The following is a 24,656-nucleotide window of genomic DNA, read 5'->3' as shown; positions in this document are numbered from 1 at the left end:
CTCGCAATCCGTCGAGTCGATGCACCGGAAAGGCGTGCTGGCGTGGTGACTTCGCTGTCTCGGCACCATACCTGGTGGCCCGCTGTTGTGAGGCTCGAAGCACTGCCTCGTGTTCAGCTCAAAATAACGACCATGCCGAACAGCTGAACAGAGCCGCAGGGGTTATCACTATATGGCTTCGGTGCCAAGCCTGGAGGATTGCAAAGCCCTACAGTGCTATGAAATCCACGCAGTGCTTGCATTCCGCAAGAGTCGAATTTGCACTCTGCGCCGCCATGGGCAAGTAAGACGGACTGATACGCTGTCCTTGTCGGCGTCCTTCCGGTGAGCAACGCCAGCAGATTTGAACAATTCGAGATGACGCCAAGCAAAACGACCCTCTTTTGTAGCCGCATGCTTGACAGCGTGTGGTCAACCGAACACAGCTGAGGCTGGAAAGACCTAATCGAGGTTGCTGACATGCACAGTAGGATAGGAGTCGGCATGGCTAGAACAATTGCTCAGCAGAGCAGAGAAGGGCCTGCTTGATGCTAATGGTATAAAGTAAAGAGAGTTTTCTCGATTAGAAAACATCATCCACCACCAGCTTCTCATCCCATCGCATCATCCAGTCTTCCACGTAAAAGCAAGATCGTCAGCAGTTCCTCAAGAACAACGCCAATTCAACCAAGAATATGAAGACTCCGCAGATTTTGGCCGCTGGCGCCCTCCTGGCCGGCTGTGCTCAAGCTTGCACTCGCGTCCGCATCGACCAGTCGCGCGACCCAAGCAACGCTAATAACAAGTACACCAGCTACACGGCTTGGGACGATGACAAACCGGCCCTCACAATCAATGACCACAAATCCAGGATCAACCAGGAGAACAATCGTGAGGCTCTTCCATACCTCCGTTCAAAGACCGGAGACGTCGATGTATACATGCACTACTATCAAGGACCATTTGCAAAGCAAATTGGCGGGTCGGTTGCTTTTCCAAAGACTCCGGGCTATCGTAAGTCTATCATCTCGAGTCTCATCTCTTCACCAGGCTCGTTCGCAGACTAACAGTGTTGTGTTCTCTAGCGAAATTGCCTTTGGAGCAAAAGAATTATTTCGAGTACTACAACAAGGACGGGATCAAGCACCGTAAGTGAAACGATGGAAAGGAGTGTTGTGCGCTCCTCCCGTGACCTCGCCCGCTAACTTTCTCCTCCTGTCTTCCAGAAATCTACTGTCTGTGGGACAACTACAATTGTGAGGGTAAATACACTTGCGGGATCTAATAAACTCCCGCAAAGATGGAAGTATACGAGCAGCGCATTGTCTGGAGTCCTTCGCATTTTCGGCGTTTTGGCATATTATCTCAATCATTTGTGGGCAGTCGTGCACCTACACCGCGTCCACTCATTATACAGTAGCAGCATAAAATAGATTCCAAATGAGAGGTGATTAGCATCTCCCAAGCAACAGAAAAGAAAACACACTTTCAATCCTGATACACGCTCATCACACAAGAAGCCGCCACCATCACCTTGCAGCTCATGCACCTCAGAACACAAATGTGCTACAGTACACAAGGTGTACTTCCCTCCTAGCGTGAGCACAAAAGACGCCCACGCATCGCACTGCAACCATACATAAAGTAACAAAGTAAGGAGGGAAAGAGAAACCTCAACAACAACAATCCCACAACATGCACGACACAACAACAATACCCCTCTCTACTATAACAACAGTCCCCACCCAATCACCATTGGCATACGTACCTCTTGCATACATCCTGCATACGTCCAAACCGCGCTCCCCACCAAAGAAACCGACTTCCCGGATCTCGTAAAGCACCAAAATCGTAAAGTGACACGTCTTGTTGAACGAACAAGGTAAAAATTCTGCTACTGCAAGGTCGAAGAAAAAAAGTCGGTCACAGTGGGGCGCCATCGCCCGCCCATGACTCCACTGTGCTCGCGTGTACGAAGAGTGGGTCAGCTGCATGCAGTGCGACATCACCGCATCACACATCGGCACGACGCGGTCGGAACACAGTCCGCGAGAGGGACAACATTGAGGGAACATGGTTCGGGACCGCGTGGCAGTGGAGCATCACGAACGTCGAAGAAGGGGAGAAGGTTCTGATCAGGGAAAACGAAAACACTGGAAAGAGTTGTTTTGAATTTGATTCGTTTCATTGAGACATTATGGCAGAGAACGGGAGACGGTGTTGGAATTCAATGTCATCAGCCTCTTCTTCTGCTTCCTGGTTCTGCTTTCCTGACCCCAGGTAATTTTTCATGGTACCAGACAAAGGTTTCGTAGTACAACAGTAGTAGTACAAAAGTTGGGCCTGGCGCCTCCTGCATAAAGCGAGGTCATCTAGGTCGCCAGGGTTCCAAATCGTGGTACAGAGCTGGGGTTCAATTGCGCCTTGCGCGCTCCTCTCTTTCCTAGTCTGTACAATCCTGCAAGCTCGGTTCATTGGTAAAGCTGGGGTTGCTTGTGATTCTGAAACTCCTGGCTACCAAGTGTTCATGGAAGCTGTTCTATTCTGGGTGTCCAATTCGAAAGGGTCGAAGCTGTGGACCGGCGATGCAATCGTGCCGGTAAAGCCAGGGCCGGGACAAGGCAATGTGTTGTCCCGCGCTGATGAATGGCGGTGGAATGGCGTGTCAATGCCTCTCAATGTTGGTGGGAGAAATCGGGAAGGTGACAAATTTGCGCTCTGTCAAAAGTAGCGTGGAAGCTCCGGAGGACGTTCTGTTCCGGGCTGCTGAGGAGGAATTCGTTGTTGCTAAGAGAGGTTCGCCTGTGAGTGAAAAAAGGCCGAGAGGATTGTGGGGATGCTGGGTATCGTTGCACTTTGCCGACGGTCACTGTACTGATGTGCCGTGGTCTCCATCGTAAAAAGACATAAAGGAAGGGAACGCAATGAAAAGTTGATCGTCCAGAAAGGGAACCCGAGCGTCGGTCGCCGCCGACGTTGCACCTGAAAGGAGATCGCCACTGGAATGGCTCGCTTGAACGCCGCAGAAAAGCCTCGCAAAATCGAGGCGAAAGGGAAGTCGCTCCTAGAACGCCGTGCTATGCAATGCATCAAGGCCAGGAGGGGTATTCGTATATCAGTAGGATGCCATGCGTCGTTGATACGACATGCCAATGCCCTCTGCAATGTCGGCGCCGACGGCAAAGGTGCTTTGTGATCGAGGACCTAACGTACGACCAAGGGCGGTCGGTGAGTCGTCCATGTCATCAGATGTCGTGCCAAAGGCAAAGGTCTGGTTGCGGAACAGCTTCTGGCGTGGTTGTTGCTTGACCTTTGCCATGCCACGTTCACATGCCATCTCATGACGATGATCGTTCATTTCGACATAGTTTTGTGGGAAGCATTTAGAGGGATTCTCGGCGAAGAATTTGCTGTAGCCACCATCTAGGATATACATCTCTGGATAAGTGAGGTGGGGATAGTTGGCGGCGTTGACAGTCCGGTCGTGGCCTCGGATAAACTTCGCGGTGAGAGGTGCACGGTGCACAGAATACTCACAGTGAAAGATGAGCAGGGTATTACCACTGGGCACATTCGGGCTGAAGAGCTCACTGGCCAAGTGTTGTTTGTCGTTGAAGTTGACGGCACTCTCGATGTGACCACCTTCATATTCGTATTCGAATCGACAGTCGACAATGAGAATGCGTTCATACTTGTCAGAATGCTTTTGGGCGAGAACATCAAGCATCGTTTCCTGGGTGATCCTGGGCAGGCCTTCGGGTTCGTCATCGGGCACAAAATAGGGCAGCTTGTGAGTAGGCTCCTGTTCAATATCCATGACGGAAGACAAACTCGATGATGGGTCAAATGTCTCTTGCTCCTCCTTCATGATATCGTCAGGATGCTGAAACATGCTTAGAGATCTTCGGATGAGCTTTCTCTGTGGTCGTACGAACGCAGGCCGTCCGGCCAAAGACTTGCGAACATGACTGCCAGACGGTGACCCATTGCAGCGATTCGCGTTGCTGATAGAAGTCCTTCGCGATGGTGGCAGCATTGAGCCCAAGCCGGACGGCCGCGGATCGTCGACGGGTGATTCTGTGAAGCTTTCTAGCAGCGAGGGCGTCGACGAGCATGACAAGCCCGCGGTGGCGACATTGCCGAAGCGGAAGGGTGGCAGCTGTGTCTCAGCGGTGGTGGGGCGCTGAGGAATGTTGCCTGTGGAGAGGCCTTTGGTCCGGCTCAGGCCTGGACGACTCGCGGGTCTTCGACGCCTGGCGAGGCACGTGAGCGACGACGATCTCAATGAATATGGCATGCTTTGCAGTAGACTTACTCTGGCACCTCGAGCGATGCTGGGTCAATGGGTCGTTCAAGTACGGCGGGGGCAGGCAATTGATCGGGCGACAACAGGTCTGGCGACAAGTCTAGATCTGGACTGGGCGTGGCTTCAGGCGTTGGCGATGGCAAGGTCAGATGGAAAGTGCATGGCGCCTTGTGTGGCAGGGGCGAGATGTCCATGGACTCGTAGTATGGCGATGACGAGGGGACGAGGGGCGGAGTTCGCGCAGGTTCGACTTCGATTGGTGGAGTGTCTGTTCGTTCTTGCCTCGTTAGCAGAGTTCCAACGCTCGGACCCAAGGAATTTGCATGTCGGCACTGACCCAACGCATTCTGCTGTGGCTTGAAGAGGTCTTGCGTGAACAATGAGCGTCGCGGGGTGGGCGCCTGGGGACTGGATTTGCCATTGTCAGCGGGACAACCACGCGGTATGCGAGGAATGTGCAAGTTACCTCTTATCGATGTGGAAGTTGGCGTCTAGATCCGCAGTCAGACTCGCGGTGGGAGATGAACCACGCACGGGCTTCAACGTGAAGTAGTCGCCCCGACGAGGCTTCTCGTGGTACATGCTCATGTTGTTGAAGTCGAAGTTGTTGTTCGGGCCCAACGTCTGATACCCACGGTACGCGGGACGGCCGTTGGGGACATCTTTTCGACCGCCCCAAGTAGGTACCGGTATCGGACGCATTGCCGCCAGAGGCGAGGAGAATTCCATGCTGGGTGGTGAGATAGTGGTGGTATGCCGGTCTAGAGTGGTGTAATTGTGCCTGGTGGATGTGGTGTGTGGCTCGGCGGGAGCTCACAGCTGGTGGGAGGATGGATACGTGGAGGATGGTGGGTTTCGGGCTGGTGGAGCGATGTAGACCAAGTCAATGGCTGCTGCCAGTGCTGCTGGTATTCCAATGGGTATGGGTATGTGATGTTGGAATGATCGGGCGACTGCCGGAGCCAAGTGGTCGAGTCGGATGGAAAGAGTGTCGGTGCCGGGTGCGAGGGAGTGTGTCGACGCTGGTCAGGCCGTCTGCATGCCCGGCGTGGTACAGTGCTCGCGGGGGTCGGCGTTTCGTGGTGGTAGTGGAGGAGGGTGAGGTCCTACGACCGTCCTGAGGAGCAGCCTTTCCCGCGTGCGTGCCGCCGAGTAGAGATATAGGCACCGCACGGCTAGTCCTGCTCGGGGGGAAGACTGCAATGCACCTGCCCGACCTGCTTGCTGCTGCTGCTGCTCTGCTCTGTCGAAACGAGAGAATCAAGAGCTGGTGGCTTGGGCGGGCAGGTGGTGGGAAGAAGAAGAAGGCTTTCAGCAGCGCGTTGCTACTCACGACAGCCGATAGACTGGCAAGCAGCACTCGCCCCACACGACATGCAGCCCTCGGGCCTGTGCACGCTGCGCTCACCACCCAGCACAGGACTGGTGCCAAAGCGTATTACCCGCTTTCGGTTACCCAGAATGAATAAGGCGACTGCGCGAGCGCTTGCGCGATCGAATGAGAGCGATGGCAGCGATGTATTGCAGCATCCCAGATCGACGAACAGCAGGGCACGCAGCAATGCCAACGCTCGCTGCTTTTTGATGTTCATGGCCGCACGCTGCAGAATCTTGGTTCGACATCGTCGATGCAGCTGCCTTTACGGCTCCGGGCAGAGCCTCTTGCTGCCAAGCCGTGCGTCGGCGAGGAATGCCTCCAGCTGCGCTCCGTTTCACAGCAGCCAGCTCACCTGGCCAACTGCTGGGGACAGGCTGGTAACGAGCTGCGAGAGCTGCCCGCAAGGCACGCCGCCCGCCATGCACCGACGACACACGCCTTGCCTGCTGCTGCTATAGACTGCGACGCTGCACTATCGCCCATTGTTGATGCCGTTCGACTAACGCTCAACGCCCGTCCGAGCGCCGTCTTCTTCAGCTGCTGCGCTGTTCCTACGATCCTGTGCAGCCGCCGGCGCTCGACAACGACGAATGCTAATCGACGCTTCGACGCGAGCCCTCCTCCCACGATATCGTGCCGCCTGGCGTCATAGGGTCTCACTCGTTGCGCTCGCTCAACAGCCAAACGCAGCCAATCTCCGCGTCGAATCGCTCACGCTGTTGCCAATGCCGTCCTCACGCTCCCAATGGAGCTGCTACGCGGGCGAGTCCGCCCCATCGCGAGCCGTCCTTCCAGTTGCAGTTCGCAGACGCTGCCCGAACGCGCATGGGCGTTGCTGGTCGTTTGAAATGCCTGCCCGCTTGCTGCTGTCGCGTGGAAAGCTTCGCCTGCTCCGATCAAGGCCGGCACTCTCGATCCGCAACACATGCTGCCATCGCGATGCCGTACGTCATTCACGATGACACTCGCCTGCAGTGGGTCTATATACGGCACGCTGCCAATGTTGTGCTGTGACGAACGCCGAAGGGCATCGTGAAGACAGGCACAACAACCTGTCGCCGTGAGCGGATCTTGGTAGCTCGTGCTGCGAACTGGTCCCCAGTCTCGCCCGCGCCCACGTTTGTTGGGCGGCCGAGGGCTAGAGCCAGCCAGTTGCCATGAGACGCCCACTCCATCACGGCCACGCCGAGCTGCGAGAGGGGTACCGTGCTCTGGCGCTGACTGCACGACTGCTGGCTGGCTGTGGGACGCTGACTAGCCGCGCTGCGCCAGGAACGGTTATCAGACGACGACAAGCTGATGCTGATGGCGTCGCACTATCCGTGCCCATAACGCGGAAGACGCAAGCCCTGAGATCATGCCATCCTGGCTGCGGCAGGGCGAGCAGAGTGAGCGCACAGCCCTGCGGGCAACGCTGGCCGGGGCTGGTGTGGTCGTCGCTCTGTGTGACGCCGGAATACGCGTTGTGTACGTGACGGGATCCTCTTCGCTTCACGGCTGTTGCTCGATGGCACGTGTTGACTCTGCGACGGCTTCGCACTTTCAGCCCTCGGCGGGCGTGTGCACACCACCGACACCCCCATCTTCATTTCGCATGTCTGACGTTCCTATATAGACCCCTTCGCGCAGCAACTCTAGCACGCGAGCTACCCTCACCGGAGTTGCCAACAGACCAGCCTGGTCAGCGGGTATCTATGCGCTCCTTGAAGACCTTGCACAGGCGGTTGCTGCGTGAGGCAAACAATCTGGAACATGCTGCTCGTGTGTCCAGAGCTTAATCCGCCCAACCCCAACTGGGAACAGTAGAACCGACAACGACCTCTGCGACGTTCCTCAGACCGCTTTGCATGTTGCCATACGACAGCCCGAATCAACCCGTCTATCACCAAGTCATGCGCTCGCATATCCTGGAATGTTGGTGCGGCATTTCTATCGCTTCCATTGCCAGATTGTGACGCGCTTGTTGCTGCGATTCGGGAGAACGTCGCGAAAAGGATCCTGCAGCGAGGCTGACTACGGCATCATCATACATCATCTGATCTGGTGTCGTATGGGCGAGGCCATACTCCAAGCGTCATGACCGGCCCCAGATCCTGCTCACATTGGCATTGCATCACATCGTGGACTGTACGAAGCGGCGCGTAAACAGTAAACAATGAACGCAAGTCGCGTATGTACCCCGAGCATTGCTGCACGTCTGACTTCCTGCTGTGCATCCGCACATCCTCACGCCATAGCTACAGCTACAGCTACGCTGCCACAGCTTCTCTGGGTTCAATCGCACATGATGGTAGAAGACCGGCTTCATCAGACCACAACGGTACAACTTCGATGCGTCGCGTACATCCCTTGGCCGACATGGCAGCAGCAGGCAGCTACATGTACTTTCGAGGACAACACGCGCATGCAACAGAGTACAGCTGGTGAAAGAGCTTGAAAAACTTAGACGTCAGCTTATCATGCCCTTGCCAAATGGTCACACGATGCGAAAAAGGCATGCTGGAGCAGAGAACCGATGCGCATCGCGATGGAGTACTGCGCTGCATCGCATCGCATGACTTCCTCACGTCCGGCGGCTGGACGTAAACATTGGAAACCCTGCAAAACAACAATATCTCCAGTCGAGTAAACATCAATGCTCTCCATCCGCGTCAGCCTGCAGCTATGACAAGGCGAGCTCCAACCTCAGTGCTGCCCCATCACTTCACTCCGTGACTCAAAATGCGAAGGCGATGAGGCCTCGACGTTGGAGGAAAATATTGACATTGCCACACTGGGCGACGTGCATCGTTGTTTGTGGTGCGACAAGTCCAGGTAAAGCTGTACACGGTCCCGTCAGCGAGAAGCGAAGACCATCTGTTGCTCAGCGCTGGCGATCACAACCAGGTTGAAGCTGCAAACACATTTTTTGACAGCTCAGCAAGGAACTCGGTCGGAGAAAAAAAAGCTGTCCGAGTTCCATCATTGACTGGGTAATCGCGGTTCACGGCAGCAGTATCCGATGTCTCGTGCGGACTCACCAACAGAAAATGATGAGGACCTCGATCAACGAGGACGGTGCAGCTGCCTGCAGATCATTCAATGACAGCAAAAACACATCCATTCGTGACTCACCTCCGCGCAGATGGCCTGTACAGCATCTTTCAATATTGTCTAGGGCACCGTACGCAAGTTGACTGGGATGTCCAGGTGAGGCGTAAGAGGAACCAACTTTTCGCCCAACCCGGAAGCCTTCAGACGCGAATTGTGCGCGCAGCATGTGTCCTTGGAGTCTAGACCAGCGCACACCACCCTGTGCTCTCCGCGCGACACTTGTAGCTGATATGTTGAGTGGAACAATAGCACTATAGCACTGACGGACGCCAGAAAGCTCGAAAGCAAACAGCCCATTTCTTCGCAGTTAACCAGCAGCTAACTAATCGGCAAACACAACACCAAACTATCGCTCCAAGTAAACATCACAAAACAAACAGAAGACAAGACAATACTCACAAGCCCGTTGAACGTGGCAATCTCGAAAAAGTGAGATGTTGTTGAAGTTGCAGGAAACGAAGAATTGAGGCAGAGATCGGGGATCGAAAGGAAGGATGATCTTCATCACACGCATCGAAGATTTCGCATCCGACGAATACGTCTCCCTCGTTCCTGATCGTAGTGATCTCAAGACTCTCAACTACTACTTTCATCAGCGGCGCATTATTGGAAATGAGACAGAAATGACTCGGTGTAGACTGCGCTTTCCTTACGTTTGCATGTCTTGTCTGTTGTAGCTGCATTGGCCAGTCGTCCTTGCCTGGCTTGGCGGATCGGCGGGATAGTCGACTTTGACAGAATGACGAGCTAGTCACTTTCAAGGGAAAAAGTCAACACTGAGACTCGTCAAATGAACAAATTGAAAGAATGGTGAAGCAGTCGTGCGTAGAAGCATGTTATCGTTCAACATGTTCGAGCTCACATCTGCCTGAAAGCTGCTGGCTGATGCCTGACAACGCCCCCGCTTCTTACTCCTCTTGTGCGTGTCTGTTGCAGCACTTGCCTTGCAGCTTTCCACCAACACAATGATAATCGTATAACATTGAACAGCTCACTTGAAGGGAACGTCGCAAATAATCACATTGGCCAAGCAACGAAAGACGAGCTCCCATCATCATGGGCGGCAAACCAAAATTCAAACCATCCGCCAAGCCCAACAATACCATCAAGCAAGACCTCCTCTCCAAAACCACAACCGCAAGCACCGGGGACACAATACCAGACAACTGGCCCACAGACATTAAATTCCTCACTGACCACTCTTATACGCCCGCGGCTCTTGAACTGCAGCCCAAACTCTCACGAGCACCCTCCGACAACAGCTCCGACCCATGGAGCAAAGTCCCATCAAATCTCATCCACACCATAACACCTCACATCCAGATCACTACAATCACATCTGCTACTCACCCAGCCTGTGGCCAACGCGGTCTCTTCGCAGCCTCAGACCTCCCACCAGATTCATTCATCCTCCTCTACCTCGGATTGGTACACACGAATAGCCTTTCAGATACAGATCCTCATTCCGACTATGATCTCAGTCTCGACAGAGAGATTGGATTAAGTGTTGATGCTTCGACTATGGGGAATGAGTCCCGATGCGCGAATGATTATCGCGGGGTAGCAGAGAGACCCAATGCGGAGTTTCGAGATTGTTATGTGCAGGTTCCGTCGGAGAAGAGAGCGGATGGAGTGAGGTGGGAGAGACGAGTGGGCATTTTTGTGTTGAGTGCGGGGAAAGTTGGGAATGCAAAGAGGAGGAGGGGAATTTTGAAGGGAGAGGAGGTGTTGGTTAGTTATGGGAAGGGGTGAGTTGTGACTGTTTTCTGTCTGATCGGAATCATGTTTGGGGAAAGATGTACGCTGATGACAAGTACTGTAGATTCTGGGAAGGACGTCAGTTGTTGGGAATGTTTAGGAAAGATGATGAGATGGCTACGACTGCTACACTGGCGCTCGAGCATTGATGAGATGAGCGGTTGAAGAGGGTTCGGTCGCCCAGAGGACGAGCAAGACCGATGAGAAGTTTTGGTATGTCGATGGTGAAGTTTGTCGCTGTGCATTGACGTCGAGAAGCGTGGGATAAGGTAACGCGATCGAGAACCACTGACTATATGTTCTCTGCAGTAGTCGTCATGCCATAGGCGCGAGACTTGCGTGCTGTCGGAAGCCACAGAACTGCAGAGCTCAGCGTCGGCTCTCGATAAGGCGGTGCATCCAGCTTGATGCATTGGCTGGCACGCACATCTTCGGATGAGCAGATTCTCGCGCGTGGGAAGTCGCTCCGGTTGGCATGGTGGTCAGCTGTCCCGGATATATGAGCAGTCGTCCACAGCTCAAGCTGCAATCTGGATATGCCGATGCGGCCGCATTGTGATCTCGGTGAGCTGGACTTTGCTTCTGTGCCTCACACATCCGTCGACATGGTCCCAAAGCGGATACACTTTTCTCTGGCGCAGCGCCAGCTTGCAAGCTTCCGGTTTTGACCTTCTCGAAGCAGAGATGCATCTGGAGTCAAAGTACCTGGCAATCCACGTGGGGAGCATGAAAGGTGATGGGGGCGCTCCGGCCATGTCACATTTGCCGGGGCGCGGCCGAGATCACTTGGTCCACAGGCCGCGCCATCAGAAGCTGGCATCGAGCGCGTCGAGAACGAATTGTCTTGCGATAATGCTCTCCTTGCGTGCGACGCTGGAGGTGCTTTGTTCGCGCGTCAGCAGTTCCAGGGTCCGGCAATATAATCGAGATTGGCTGCGTCGAATGCTGCGCCGTGGTACGGCTCGTTCGCGGCAGCATCATCACCCGGAGAGTCGAAGTTAGCGTTCGAAACAGGGATTCTGGAACACTGGTCAATGGTGGTGGATTGTGCAATTCTTGATGATTGCTTCAAGAAATAAGATGCTCGATGTTCGCTCCATGCCGCTTCGCGCATTCCGAGGTTGCGGGCGGCGTGACGACAGAATTATTGAATCGCAGCGCGCATTTGGGCATCGACGTTTGCGGCAACAACAGAAGCAACGACGTCGTCAATTCCTCCCTTCCTTCCCCTCACCATTGCGAGACATTGCATCCACCTACCACCGAGACTCGACTGACACACGACTGCACGCAGCGCCCGCCGCCGTTGTGCTGTGTGGTTTGGCGTGAATCAACCATCATCGAGGTCCACCAAATTGCAAGAATCGAGAGCCAGAAGCTCCACAGTGTATTCAACGCAGAAGCCCGTGCGCCAAAGAAACGCGTATCGGGTCCTTTGAAACGGAGCGCACGTCATGGAGCCTCCAATCATACTTATGCCGGCCACGAGAAAGCCTTCTGAAAAGGTGAGCGAACATTCCCAAACAAGTTCTACATCATTACCGCAAGCCACAGCAATAGTCAAAGCCACGCAGTATTACGAACGCTAGTTGCTTCGACGCTTGCGTGTGATCCGAGGAGGCGACACTGCAGTAGCTCAACTTTTTGCCTATCAGCAACCGAACTCTGACACCATTTCGCTGCGAAATTATTAGATCCCAATGTTGCAACAAGACCTCATGCTTCCTTCCACTGGACGAGATATGCGAACAAGTCCGACGCGGCGACGAAGAAGATTATCCACGGCTTCTTCGTCTTCATCTTCCACGACGCCTCCGACATCACCCTCCCTCTCGCCGTCTGCTGCAGCCAGAGGAACCATGTCATCATCGGCGTCCAGCTCCGCCAGCGCATCACCGACGCTCGAACCATCTGCACGAGGATCATCAACACTTTCGACACCACTTCCACGTCCACGAAAAGTCTCATCACAATCGCACATTCCTGAAGCCATACCCGAAGACGAAGTTCCAGATTTTAAGCTTCAATATTCGTGTTGCTCGTCTACAATGGATCAGGACCCGCTTGCGATCAAGGCCAATTTGACCGAAATGTTGAATTGTGAGCAAGTGAGGAATGATCAGAAGATGAGGTTATGGATTCAGTCGAGGTTGATGGACGCCGAGTTGGAGCTGAGTGAGTCTTCCTTGTCTGCTGTCTTTCTCAAGTCTGCAAACTTGTATCGTTCCTCGAACGAATGTCTCATTGCTGACATCCTATTCCTCACAGAACGCCAGCGTCGACGAAGAGTCAGTCTACCCACACCTGACCTAGTCCTGGATACCGGTGGTGCTTCAAACAAGTCAGACGAATGCTCCTAAGCTCCCTGCTTCACTCTTCCATTTTCGCATACTGGACTCTTTCTTGGGTTTCGATTTAGCGAGGAGTTATCGTGAGGCGTTCCGTTTTTGATCGATCGTCGGCCTTCGTCGGGTTGCAAAAGTGGGTATTCCAGGTGGAGCCCGCCAGCTTGTGGGTTTATCGGGTGCAAAGATAGGGATTGCACTTCTCGTGGAGTGCATTGGTTCGAGCTCATCAGCTGAGAAGCGGGACAGCAGGCCGCTATCGTGCGTGGCCAGAACGGACGACAGAAAGAGCAGAGTCGAGCTCTTGACATGTCTCTCTTCAATGTGCTTCTTTTCATTCACATGCGCGTTCGCCAAGTTCAGGAAAGGCATGCATGTATCTCAAACAAAGATTCATTGGTATCACTCATCAGATGCTACAACACCAATCTTACAAGCAAATTTCAATCAGCAGCGAACACATTCGTAGTCCCACTAACATCACCTCTCACTTCTGCTTCAGCCCCATCTTCATCAAAGGACTTTGCATCAACTTCTCCCAATCGTGCGTCCCCTCACTATTTTCATTACTCGTCTTCACAGCCTCTTGCGCCCGAGGAATCATCTCCTGCTCATAAGCCTCAATGGCCTCGGCTGTGAAACCTTTCTCACCAATCTGTTGCGCCAATAATCCGACGTCGAGAATAGCGTTGTTGAGACCTTGGCCTCGGTCTAGCAAGAAGGGAAAACGATAATCAGCATGGCACGTTGTCTCCGGCATCAAGAACAACATTAAGAAGGAGAGAAAGAGAGCTGCAAAGAACGACAGAACTCACGAAAAGTCATCGGATGCGCCGAATCTCCCACAAGCGTCACAGTCCCATTCCTATTATCCCACTTCTCCGGACTCCAAGAACTCAATCGATTATGCCAACATCTCGTCCCCTCGGGAATACTCTTCCACAAAAATTTGAAATCCTCACTAAATTCTTCCGCACGAGATTTCAAATCTTGTAAAATCTCCTCACTCGAATTATTCAAAGATTTGACGTCGTAATCTGGGTCGGATGGAATCCAAGACATGATCATCATGAAGGTCCAATCTCCTGGTTGAGAATCTCCGTAAGCGTCGTGGATTCCGATCCAGTTGAAGTAGCCTGAGGGGTGGAAATTTATGCATTGTCGACGGGAGAGGGATTTGAATTTTGAGGCGGCGGGAGGGGGAAGTTTGGCCATTGTGACGCTTGCGACGAGGGGGGAGGGTCGGAGAGCTGCGCTGGAGGGGGAGTTGAGAAGATATTCGCGGACGAGGGAATGGGCGCCTTCGGCGCCGATGAGGAGGTTTCCGGAAGCTGTCGTGCCGTCGGAGAAGGTTGCTGTTGCGGTGTGTTTGTTGTCGGAGGAGATTTGCGTGAGCTTTTTGTTCCATTGGATGGCGAGGCCTTGAGAGATGAGGCGGAGGAAGCGTTTGCGTGCGAGGCGGATATTGTATGGGGCTGGGAGTTCGCGGAGGAGTTCGCCTGTTCTGCCGTTGTAGATGGACATTACTTCGTCTTCGCCGGCGCGGTAGTCGTCGACTTGGGCATTTTCTACTTGCTTGGCGAGATGTTCTGGAAGACATTCTTGGAGTGGGACTTGAGCCCAGTAGATGCCAAAATTCCAATCTCGAGGTCTTGCATCGAGTGAGGCGTCCTGTTCGAATACTGTCACCTTGGCACCTTTCTACGAGACAGTCGTTAGTTGGCTGTTATGCTTGCCTCTTTTGGTGCTCTGTACGACCCACCATCTGAAGAGCATGTGCGGTCAACAGCCCCGCCGATCCTGAGGAGCATGATTGTCAGATGTGACTGTGCACGCAACCGAACACCTGCACGACATACCGGCGCCGATGACCAGCACTGTGGGCTTGGAACCGACTGGCTCGTCGAGACCCATTGTGCAATTCCTTCGGTTGATAGCGTTATCGAAACGGAGTCTTCTCCAGTACTGTCGTTCTAGCCAGATGCTCTGTACCACTCAATCCTCATTCGTAATCCAAACCACTTCAGCTGTGTACCAAGTTTTGGTTGTGGCGTGAAGTGCAGTAGAGCTGGCTGTCGGCTTCGAGGACCGTCACGAACAGCTGCATGGAGGGTGGCTACGTCTCGCAGAAGTGCAGCTGTAGCCGCCCGCCATCGATCCTTCGGGAGAGCCTGTTCCGCGAATGATAGCTTCTTACTATCTTGCTTCTTCTGCATACGAAAGATGCAGTGTGCTAGTCCAAGCGGGCGTGCAGGCTATTGGCTCACGTAGGTACAGTGGTGTGCCGTGTGCCCCACTACCAGCGACATTCTGCCAAAGTCAAAGACATGTCCAATATAAACTGCCGAATTCATATGCTGACCAGATATTGAAAGCGAGCTGGGCTCGCGAGACCGCAGCATAGATATCAGTGAATCGGCATGGAAGCATTGGGTGCCCGTCAACATGCTGACGTCAGCCGCCTTGTGCGTTCGGGCCCTGCTCGTAGCGAGAGATGCAGAACGATCATAGCACTGAAACAAGATAAATGTCAGGAGAAGTGGCTGCCACCGAATACCGATGCTGATCTCATTAGCTGGACGGACTGCAGGCCGGCACTTCGACCTTGTACTCGGCTGCTTGACGTGCTGGAATACTGAAGGTTGTTGCCAACGGAGTTTCTTACCTTTCTCCAGAATAGATGTATTGCTTGTGTTGCATTGGCTATCAATGAGCGCATGTCGTTGCAAATTTGAACCATTGTAGACCTTGCTCGAATCACAGCATGTCCATGTGTAGCCGCAAAGGGTAGGAGCATTCGCCGATCGACATCAACCTGTACCGTCTTGCGCCGGAGATGCTTTGGCTGAGGCCTCCCCAGCATGGAGGGTCTATTGCCCCGCAGGGCGAGATTATGATGGCAGTGACTATCGAATTCTTGCGAAGCTTCTTCGAAGGACGACATTCGAGGGCCGAGATCAATTTGGGTGCATCTGGGAATGCTGGGTGAGATGATGCACTCTCGCCAGATCCCGTCTACTGCTCCTGGTCACGCTGGGAGCAGAGTCGATTCGCATGGTCGTCAGAGACCGAATGCGTCTCAAAATCCTATGAATCCGAAGCTCTCCTGAACAGCGGTTGAGATCTTAGTTCTGAGCATTTCCCGAGATGCACATGCTTGTAGCAGGTCTGAGAGCGACAACCACTCGATTATCATGACATAATGCCATCTGAAGAAGAAGTTGAGAAACACAAGGACCGGAGAGACAATAGGCCTCGGAAGTCCTGTACAACACAGTTTCCTCACCGACTATCGTGGGAGTGGAGTGCTACCGGGCATAGTGACTACCAGCGGAGCGGTAGCGCACACCATCCCCCAAATCTTCTGAAGTCGATAATCGAGCGTATTCGGAAAATCCAGGTCGAAAGTTTTCTGGGCTGGGGCCGTCTCTGAAGCACTGATGAGAAATCATGAGAACCATGCTTTGGGATTCACCCGCGGCGATCTTCGGGCTTAGTTGGTCGCCGCAAGGCCAATGACCAGTGAGTCTTCCTGGTTGTCTTGTGTTTCTGCTGCTAGGACGACAGCTGTCGACACACACCTGGACGGAGCAAGAACTCTTCACTGGCGCATAAAGTGGGCTCGGGCATCAAGCTGATGTCCGGGCTGCATGTGCATTCGGCCCAGGGAACTTAGCATTCGTCTTCGCGCGAATACCGGATACTGTATCTCATCACCACAGAGATGTAAGTGGAACAGAGTGGTGTAGGGGAGTGGATAATTCGTTCGTTTCCCCATATTGTATTTTGTACTTTGAATCGGCAAGCCAGAGTGCTGTTGCCTTTGTGGCTCTTTCCATGTCTTGCAATCGTATCAGGTAATCGCGGACACGCCTTGCAGACGCGCCGCTGCAGACTGCAGCCAGCGATCCACTGACGCAGCGGATCGTGAAGGCAGTGCTGTAAGCTTACAGCAGTGTCTGCAACTTCTCCTGCAGTCGAAGAGTTCGACGGCAGCTAGGAGCTCATCCACCCGCCGACTGACTCGCTACATTCCATGATTCGCAGAAATTGGAAAGCAGGGCGGGATGGATGCTGATTCGCTTGTGGCGTCTGAGATCTGGGAAATGCGCGCCGAAGGGACAATGCTGATCTTTTGAAACATCTTCTTGGAATGCCACTGGACGGCATGACATTGTCATTGTTGACTCTCGCGGCCCACGATGGAAGAAAGACAAGCGCAGCAAGCAGCTGAAGATGACCATGTAGCCGCTACGGTGCCCGCCGAAGTGGCCGACGAGCCGGCATCGTCGTTTCTGCCGAGACTGGATCCCAGCGACGCCGATTCAGGCTACGCCGCTTCAACGACAGCGACCGACACGACTTCACTGCTCTCCTCCATAGCGAGATATCGCGAAGAAAATGGAAGAACATACCATTCATACGGCTCCACCGAGCATTGGGGTCCCAACGACGACAAAGCCCAAGACCAGCAAGACCTGAGCCACCATCTCTGGACTCTGGCACTGAAAGGTCGCCACTACCTCAGTCCCGTCAAAGACCCCCAACAAATCCTCGACATCGGCACAGGAACTGGAATCTGGTGCATAGAAGTAGCCGAAAGCCTACCCGAAGCTGAAGTCACCGGCATCGATCTCAGCCCCATCCAACCGACCTGGGTCCCACCAAACTGCTTCTTCGAAATCGATGACTACAACGTCGACTGGCTCGACCAGGACAAATACGACCTCATCCATGCTCGCGAACTCCTAGGTTCAGCACCCGACTGGCCAAGCGTCTACAAACAAGCTTTCTCCGCTCTCAAACCGGGAGGCTGGTACGAGCAGCAAGAACCTTCCCTATTTTTCACCTCAGATGCCGTCAAACTGGAACCGGACCATCCGTTCCTGCAATGGGGTGAGATGATGTGCGCCGCCGGAAATGCGGCTGGGATGAGGTTTGATATTGGCGCGGAGATGAAAGGGTGGATGGAAGAAGCAGGGTTTGTTAATGTGACGGAGTATCGGATGCCGTGGCTAATCGGGGGTTGGTCAAAGGATGAGCATCAAAGGGAGGTAGGGCAATGGAATCAGCTCCGTCTGGATTTGGGAGTTGCGGACTTTTGCTCTAGGCGGTTTACGAACAACTTGGGGTTTACGCCGCAGGAGATTGAAGTGTTTTGTGCTAGGTTGCGGGCTGCATTTCGCGACAGGATCTTTGGATACCAATGGGCGTACTTTGTATATGGGCAGCGCCCGGAGGCTACATAATGGTGGAGAAGATCTCGCACATTGAAGATGTGCATTTCTGGCATGTGGGTCATGAGTAGTGGTAATTGTAGGCTGCGTAAATAGCAGTAGCTACATGAACATGCACGTACAGGTGCGAAGCCGCGTTGAATCGTACATACGCTGTATAATGCATCAGGTTGATCAAAATTCCATACTGTCATCTTCGCGTTCACGTTTCCCTTTACTTTCCTCCTTGAGCAAGCTCGCCACATGCCCTCTGAAGTATTCCACGTAGGGTTTCAGGCTTGTCTTCTGCCAGTCTTGCACATTCGCTCTCTGCTCCTCAGTCATGTTTACGCCCTGGTTTCTGTCCCATTGATCGATCTCGTCGAGTAGATCTGTCACGAGCGGAACCTTGAAAGGATCAAACTCTTCCACGCGACGCATATCGATCGGTACGCAGACTCGGCCTGTTCCAGGATGGATGACGAAAGGCGATTTGAGCAAGTGATTCAGCTTCTTCGACACTTCAGCATCGAGACGGGGATAGGTATATTCGATTCTGATGTCTTGCTTTGCCTCAACAAGCTGCTTCGTCGACAATGTGCTCAGGCTTCCGGCTTCAGCCAATGCATCGATGTCTGACCACTTCTGCGATGAAGAACGATTGGCAGAAGAGTCCCACTTCTTCTTCAGTGCTGTGGTAAGCTTCTCGTCCGGGATCAAGCTCAATAGCTTCGCTATTCGCTCCTCTTCCTGCCAGGGATCTTGTTCTGCGAGAATGTCCTCCTTGAAGTAAGGCGTGAGCAAATCCAGACTCCGCTCCACGTGCGGATGCAGTGGCCGCCGCCTCAGCGTTCTCTTGGAGTTCTCGTTGCCTTTGAGGACTTCCAGATAGCCAGCCACTGCTTTGCGCTTGCTATCATCCATTTCCCGTGCACGCTTGTCGCTCACCCACGCGTGAGCTCCTCTTCGGCCAGAGTAGACCCACATGATATGCTGGAACCCAAAATCCTCCCGCAGAGCAGTGTCTATGACTTTGATTGCCATGACTATGAATCTCCAGCACTTGTGACAAATCTTTGCGCCTGTACAGCATGTACGGATTGGATCGTAATCTGTCATATCGATATCGAACACTAGCTCTTTCATGACCGGCTTGAATTTCGAGGCAGTCTTCAACGATTTGCGGTCTTTCGGATTGATGTTGTACTGAGGTCCAATTTCGAAACGCTCTGGTGCCATTTGTACGCACTGTTTTCGCAACAAATCCGCAGAGGGGAAGGACAGATATCGGATGACTCTGTTCTCCGGCAGCCAAAACGAGAACTCGCGGTTTTGGAAATCGGGCTGTGGTGTGGCGGCATGGTTGAGCCATTGGAATAGAGGTCGGAAAGGGCACAACCGTGAGTAGTATTGTTTTAGCGTCTCGGGCTCTGCGAACTTCGATTTGGGAGCTGATTGTGGTGGGAGTTGTGGCTGTGAGCTGACATCTGGTCTCGTCGCACTGGAAGAGAATTCGTCGTCGTCATCGTCGTCGTCGTCGAAGATATTTTCAAGGCCGTTCGATGCTGTTGAGGCTTTGGGTGCGTCGTCGGTCATGTCCACGTCGCCATCATTGGTGTTCTCTGCAGCTGCTTCGACGGGAGCGTCGGGAAGCGGGACATCTTCCTGGCTGTCTGGCTGTCCGTTTCCTGGCGACACTGCATGAGGCATGATTTACTCGTATTGGTATCGGCGTCGTGAAGGTAATCTCGTTGTCAAGACCGGTGTCTGGCAGACGAGGGGAGGCACGCGTGCGTGTCGTGTCGCGTCGCGTTCGCGTGTTCGAGTGGTCCGTGCATTCTCACCACTTCACGGCGCGATTGAGACGTACAAAACTCAACGAGCCGGCGTGTACATGTATGCAATCTCCTCGATCTCAAGACTTAAGGAATAACGACGGCAACATGCGAGGACAAGCGTGCGAGAACACGCCACGACGACAACAGGCAGGTCGCACAAGCCCAGATTATACCATGACCTCACGTTGCCGGATGATGAGTGGCACGATGGAACGCGAGAGTACTGGCAATGGAAGAGAGCTCGAGCGATCATATTCCGCGAGGGAGAATCGAGCATTCCGAGTTCTGTTACAGGAACCAGATGACTTGGCCATGGCGATATTTGGCATTTTCCTTTTCGGGCATATTTTAGTGATAGGCTTGCGAGAACCAATCTGGTCTATTTATCACTCCTGCAGCCTTTCGACATGCATCAAGGACCAGTGAGAGGTTGGATACTCCACAAGACTTGATTGAACAACATCATACGGATTGGCTGTCGGATTGTCACTCAAGGATATGGATACGCTGACTATAGATCTGATGACTACACCAAGCATGGACCTTCTGATTGTAGCAAATGCTTGAGCCGACTCAAGAGTAGCAAGGGAAAACTCTCAGTTTGAACCAACAGCAATGTAGTGTGACATGACTGCGTGCCTTGCTTTTGATTGGTAATAACGCGTATACGAGTCTGCTTGGGAGGGCTGTTCCTGGAACTCGAACCGCAAGCAACATCATGCCATGGAGCAGCGGCTCTCATTGTTGGATATTCCGTGATGAGGGCAAAGGGCGTTGATCTATTCACAGGTCTATCTGATCCCCTCTGCCAAAGTATGCACTGCACGGTCCAAAGTCGAAGAGAGACGACCTCGCATATATAACACATAGCCTCCTCCTGAGTGCAGTACAGTCACTTTTGAGAATCAGCAAAGCAGAACTCACAAGAAATCATCCCATCAACACTCTGCACCACTATCACAAATCCTCTTACGATGCTTCTCTCCATTTTCCTGGCTCTATTCGCCGCCATGGCTATGGCTAGTCCAATCGACACTAAAGCGAGCAACGCCGACTCTGCCAACGACGCATACTGTGGAAAGTGCTCGACCTATGTACCGGGTGAAGGCCTTTCCGGAGGGAGCTGTATTTTGGATCCCTTCTGTGGTAATTGAGATTCGTCGAGACAGGTTGTAAGTGCACGTCATGATGGAACAGTCGCGTGCTCAAGCTGACTTTCTCACGAAGACGCACGATGTCTTTTCCATGTGCGTTGTCGGCGGGCACGCGTGACGAATGCACACGACAATGCGCAACAGAACTGGCCAGCCAGACTTTGGCGGGAGACATATAGCTTGACATTATTGTGCAACACTACTTGCGCAGTAGGAGCTCAACATCCTCTTTCCAACGATGCCTCTTCTTCATATCGCTGCCATGATCTGCGCCAGATTCGTCCTGAGGTGTAACGTAGTAATGTCCATCATCAGTATCGACTTGCCACCTGATGTTGTATTGCTCTCCAATCGGTCCAGTGGCACAACTGCCTGCCATCTTGTCACTTGCTGGTGATTGCAATGCTAGTGTGAAGAGATGGGTGGGTTCACTGAAATCGGTGTACCAGTAGCGGTGGAATAGGAAGTATGCCAGGATGAGAGCGCTCATGGCAAATAGCATCATTAGAACAACGACGAACCCTTTCTCATAGGCTTGGGTACTGCCACTTTTGTACTCTTGCATTCTGACTGAGGCGTTGAAATACTGGTATGAGCCGGCGATCTCCTGATCAGTGTAATTCCAGAACATCACGGTAGGAGCGTCCAAGGAGCTTCGGACCAGCACGTCAGCACCCAGTACCGCCAGCGCTTCTGCTGTGGCTAGAATATGTCAGATTTGAGCACCTTAACCTCGTTCTCGTGACTCACAAGGCAAGCCAGTGCTAAGGTTCCCTGAAGTCACAATCAATTGCGTGAGTTGACGGTCGACAGTCTCGTTGGCATTGCTTAATCCTGAACCTAATGGGACGCCTGTGTCACGGCGTTAGATGTCAAAGACAAGAGACTTGTAGAGCTGACACCATACTAACTTTTAGCCCATGCAGAAGCAATGTCCACAAAATCTATCGAACGTATTGGATTGTGTTTAGCCGCGTCCGGTTCGCTTTTCACATATTGGTGCGGATCCTCGTCGTCGCACACAACCTGTAAACTCGCGCCGCCCGTCGTAATGTTGTAACGAGTTGAGCAAAATGGCGTAATGCCAGCAGAGATACCGCAAATGGCATAATTCGAATATTCCGTATTGTTGCTGCCCTGGAGGCCCAAGGAGTTGCGGTAACCACCCTTTGCCAATATGTATATCGAGGTCGGAGCCGAGTCAGCAATCATGCCTAGCGTATTGTTGACGATCGTATTATAGTTCCAGGGCAGAGTGGGAAATATGGGTGGGTATCTGTGGTCACCATACCGGGCACCCCACTGAAAGATATCATCGAACTCGGTCCCGTTCAGGTATAGGTCAAGGTTTTCGGGATAGCTTGCGCAATAGGGCCAGAATCCTTTGAGTCCTCTTGATGCCCAGTCTGTTTCGTTGCACGCCGTTTTGTTTCGATTGGCCCATGTGCTGTATACGAATGGCCGCACCTGCATGATGTCCATTGTCACGCAGATCACATTCAGCATTGGACTGGGTAAAGATGCCCGTATTTCGAGTTGCGCATCTGATCCGCTGAGTAACGGCAGCTTGTTAATAGGGTCTCGAGCGGCCTGTATGACTCCTGGATGGGGCATAGCCATGGTAACATTATTGACCCGGTAGCGTGGAAAAGCTGGCTGCGAAACAGGCGCTTTTTCGATCCACGCGGGACGGATGGTCGTATTACCATAGAGTAACGTGGTGCCGATGGGCCGATCGCTTGGAATCACAGTGCCGTTCTCTGACTCCGCAATCACTATATCTCTCCATGTGCCAAGGAATCTTCCCAGGTTGTATAAGGCGCCCGAACCAAAATTCAATCGCAAGCATGTTTCATTGGACAAATCTGGATTGGTCGCATTGAACACTGGTTCATTGAATGACCTTATCGGGCTCTTACAGCCTTGTGCGATATAGTTGACGTTGGCGAACTGAGCTTTGACGAGCGCTTGTAGCTGTCTAGGTGTCCATTGCATGACCGGCTGCGGCTGGACCAGTGCGGTAGCTGCAGACGTGTAGAGCAGGGTCAGAAGGGCAGCAGTAATTGACACTAAACCCAAGATGGATCGACCAGCGTAACGAGTGCTCTCCCACTGAGTTGCCAGTGTGCCGGGTTGCATTATCCATGTGCGCATGTTCATCTCAGCGAGAGTAATGCCGGCACCAGTCTCCTTCTGCTGCTCTACGGCTCGACGAGCGAGCACCTGGCCCACGAAAGCAACAGCAATGGTAGCGAAGGACAGTTCCACCAGCTTGGCCACCAATGTAGTCAAGAAAGCGGCTTTTGAGGGACTGAGGTGACCATGCTTTCCAATGTATCCACCATAGCTGGGACCGTGCAGACCAATGACCAGAAAGATCGCAGAGAAAGCTGTCGAGAAACCGGCGAGCAAGATTACGACTATCGCGATCGGGGAGTCCAGAGTCTTATCTTTAGCACTTTTAGAACTCCTGCAGTTGGGCGGTGCGGCGGGCGGGTTTTCAGGTGACGAGATCGGCACATCCGTGGATAGTTGACTTGGTGTGATTGCATGAGTAGCAGGGAGAGACGATACAGTGGGGCCTCTGGACTCTGCTGCAGCGCGAACAGTGCTTTCTGACCAGGTCCGCTCCGCCTCGACCTGGTGACTAGGTCCATCGGGTGATACCAGCTCACTCTGTGCACGCAACCCATCAGAGGGAACGTAAGTGCCCCTGTGGTTGCTATCCTCCGTACGTAGCCTCGAGTATCCAGGGCGATGTACGATCGCAGGCTCGTGCGACATTTGAACTCGTTTGATGATGTCGCTTGAACGGGAGCATCAGTATGTTTTCCTGAGTAAGTTAGCATCAATGTGTCGCTCCTCTGCTGCTTCTTATGTCGAGATGTTGTTGCGACAAGGCTTAGGATCAGGAGCAGGAGCGACACATCCTTTGTAGGCTTGCTCCGCCAATTACGTGCTAGTGAAGCTGTACAAGGCTGTAAGGCGCACGCACACCGCAACCCACTTTGTTGGAGCCTTTGGCTGTTTCTTGCCGCGCAAGGCTACGCTAAGCTTCTTGGCAGAATAGCGGGCAAAATCCACTGGACTGGCAGGTCCTCATGGCATCCTTCGCGGTTCTGCAATTAAAGATGCCGTCAAAGCCTGCTGCCGAAACTTCATTCGACGACATGAGTGTTGGCCATGATTACTGCCAGTCCGTTATCCAATCCACTCAGCGCCATGAAACGCCGCCCCATGACCATCGCATATGCATGTGGAACCTTGGAGGAGGCTGAGATGCATAAGTCCAATACAATCCAGAAAGAGCTAGGGTCCGTGAGGCTGAACGTAGCAGAACAACGAGGAGCCGCGCGGGTACCATAGTAACACAGTCGATGCTTCGGTGTGGCCTTGTGGCAATCGATCCATCGAAGAAGACGTGGCTGTGCAGGATTTAAGGTTCTCTAAGAAGCAATGTTTCCACTTGATGACAGATCGCTCTTCTCCTGGATTCACTGAGGCATCATGCGTATTCCGACAGGCTCAGTGGAAGTGAAGGACTGGTCTTGAGAACAGGGTAGCTACTTGCCGCGTGTCGATCGAATTT

The 24,656-nt window shown here is 53.1% G+C and overlaps 8 protein-coding genes across 9 annotated transcripts; 4 read left to right on the top strand and 4 right to left on the bottom strand.

Annotated features, from left to right (window-relative positions):
• Positions 1-674: 674 nt before the first annotated feature.
• CKM354_001167300 (uncharacterized protein) lies at positions 675-1,264 on the top strand (the record flags this gene model as incomplete). The annotated part of the gene is made up of 3 exons (XM_044807173.1): positions 675-993; positions 1,065-1,127; positions 1,206-1,264. 3 exons carry the CDS (start codon positions 675-677, stop codon positions 1,262-1,264), a joined length of 441 nt encoding a protein of 146 aa, XP_044663108.1.
• A 1,830-nt stretch (positions 1,265-3,094) lies between these two features.
• CKM354_001167200 (uncharacterized protein) lies at positions 3,095-5,014 on the bottom strand (the record flags this gene model as incomplete). Of its 2 annotated transcripts, none has more annotated exons than XM_044807171.1 (4): positions 3,095-4,232; positions 4,295-4,562; positions 4,623-4,693; positions 4,752-5,014. In XM_044807171.1, 4 exons carry the CDS (start codon positions 5,012-5,014, stop codon positions 3,095-3,097), a joined length of 1,740 nt encoding a protein of 579 aa, XP_044663106.1. The 2 variants fall into 2 exon arrangements, with proteins under 2 accessions (XP_044663106.1, XP_044663107.1); XM_044807172.1 differs by having other exon boundaries at positions 4,295-4,553.
• Positions 5,015-9,812: 4,798 nt separating this feature from the next.
• Positions 9,813-10,663, top strand: CKM354_001167100 (uncharacterized protein; the record flags this gene model as incomplete). The annotated part of the gene is made up of 2 exons (XM_044807170.1): positions 9,813-10,504; positions 10,579-10,663. 2 exons carry the CDS (start codon positions 9,813-9,815, stop codon positions 10,661-10,663), a joined length of 777 nt encoding a protein of 258 aa, XP_044663105.1.
• A 1,551-nt stretch (positions 10,664-12,214) lies between these two features.
• On the top strand, positions 12,215-12,874 carry CKM354_001167000 (uncharacterized protein; the record flags this gene model as incomplete). The annotated part of the gene is made up of 2 exons (XM_044807169.1): positions 12,215-12,689; positions 12,783-12,874. The coding sequence occupies 2 exons, from the start codon at positions 12,215-12,217 to the stop codon at positions 12,872-12,874; spliced, it is 567 nt and encodes a 188-aa protein (XP_044663104.1).
• A 472-nt stretch (positions 12,875-13,346) lies between these two features.
• Positions 13,347-14,966, bottom strand: CKM354_001166900 (uncharacterized protein; the record flags this gene model as incomplete). Its single annotated transcript, XM_044807168.1, has 5 exons — positions 13,347-13,570; positions 13,675-14,560; positions 14,622-14,659; positions 14,719-14,824; positions 14,895-14,966. The coding sequence occupies 5 exons, from the start codon at positions 14,964-14,966 to the stop codon at positions 13,347-13,349; spliced, it is 1,326 nt and encodes a 441-aa protein (XP_044663103.1).
• Positions 14,967-17,061: 2,095 nt separating this feature from the next.
• Positions 17,062-18,108, top strand: CKM354_001166800 (uncharacterized protein; the record flags this gene model as incomplete). The annotated part of the gene is made up of 1 exon (XM_044807167.1): positions 17,062-18,108. The coding sequence occupies one exon, from the start codon at positions 17,062-17,064 to the stop codon at positions 18,106-18,108; it is 1,047 nt and encodes a 348-aa protein (XP_044663102.1).
• A 162-nt stretch (positions 18,109-18,270) lies between these two features.
• Positions 18,271-19,785, bottom strand: CKM354_001166700 (DNA primase subunit PRI1; the record flags this gene model as incomplete). The annotated part of the gene is made up of 1 exon (XM_044807166.1): positions 18,271-19,785. One exon carries the CDS (start codon positions 19,783-19,785, stop codon positions 18,271-18,273), a length of 1,515 nt encoding a protein of 504 aa, XP_044663101.1.
• Positions 19,786-21,266: 1,481 nt separating this feature from the next.
• Positions 21,267-23,851, bottom strand: CKM354_001166600 (uncharacterized protein; the record flags this gene model as incomplete). The annotated part of the gene is made up of 3 exons (XM_044807165.1): positions 21,267-21,769; positions 21,818-21,919; positions 21,979-23,851. The coding sequence occupies 3 exons, from the start codon at positions 23,849-23,851 to the stop codon at positions 21,267-21,269; spliced, it is 2,478 nt and encodes an 825-aa protein (XP_044663100.1).
• Positions 23,852-24,656: the final 805 nt, after the last annotated feature.

Source organism: Cercospora kikuchii (genome assembly GCF_019650295.1).
Source record: "Cercospora kikuchii DNA, contig_00008, whole genome shotgun sequence".
Taxonomy (NCBI): domain Eukaryota; kingdom Fungi; phylum Ascomycota; class Dothideomycetes; order Mycosphaerellales; family Mycosphaerellaceae; genus Cercospora; species Cercospora kikuchii.
Note: the sequence above shows the minus strand (reverse complement) of the source record. Positions and strands in the feature narration are given on the sequence as shown.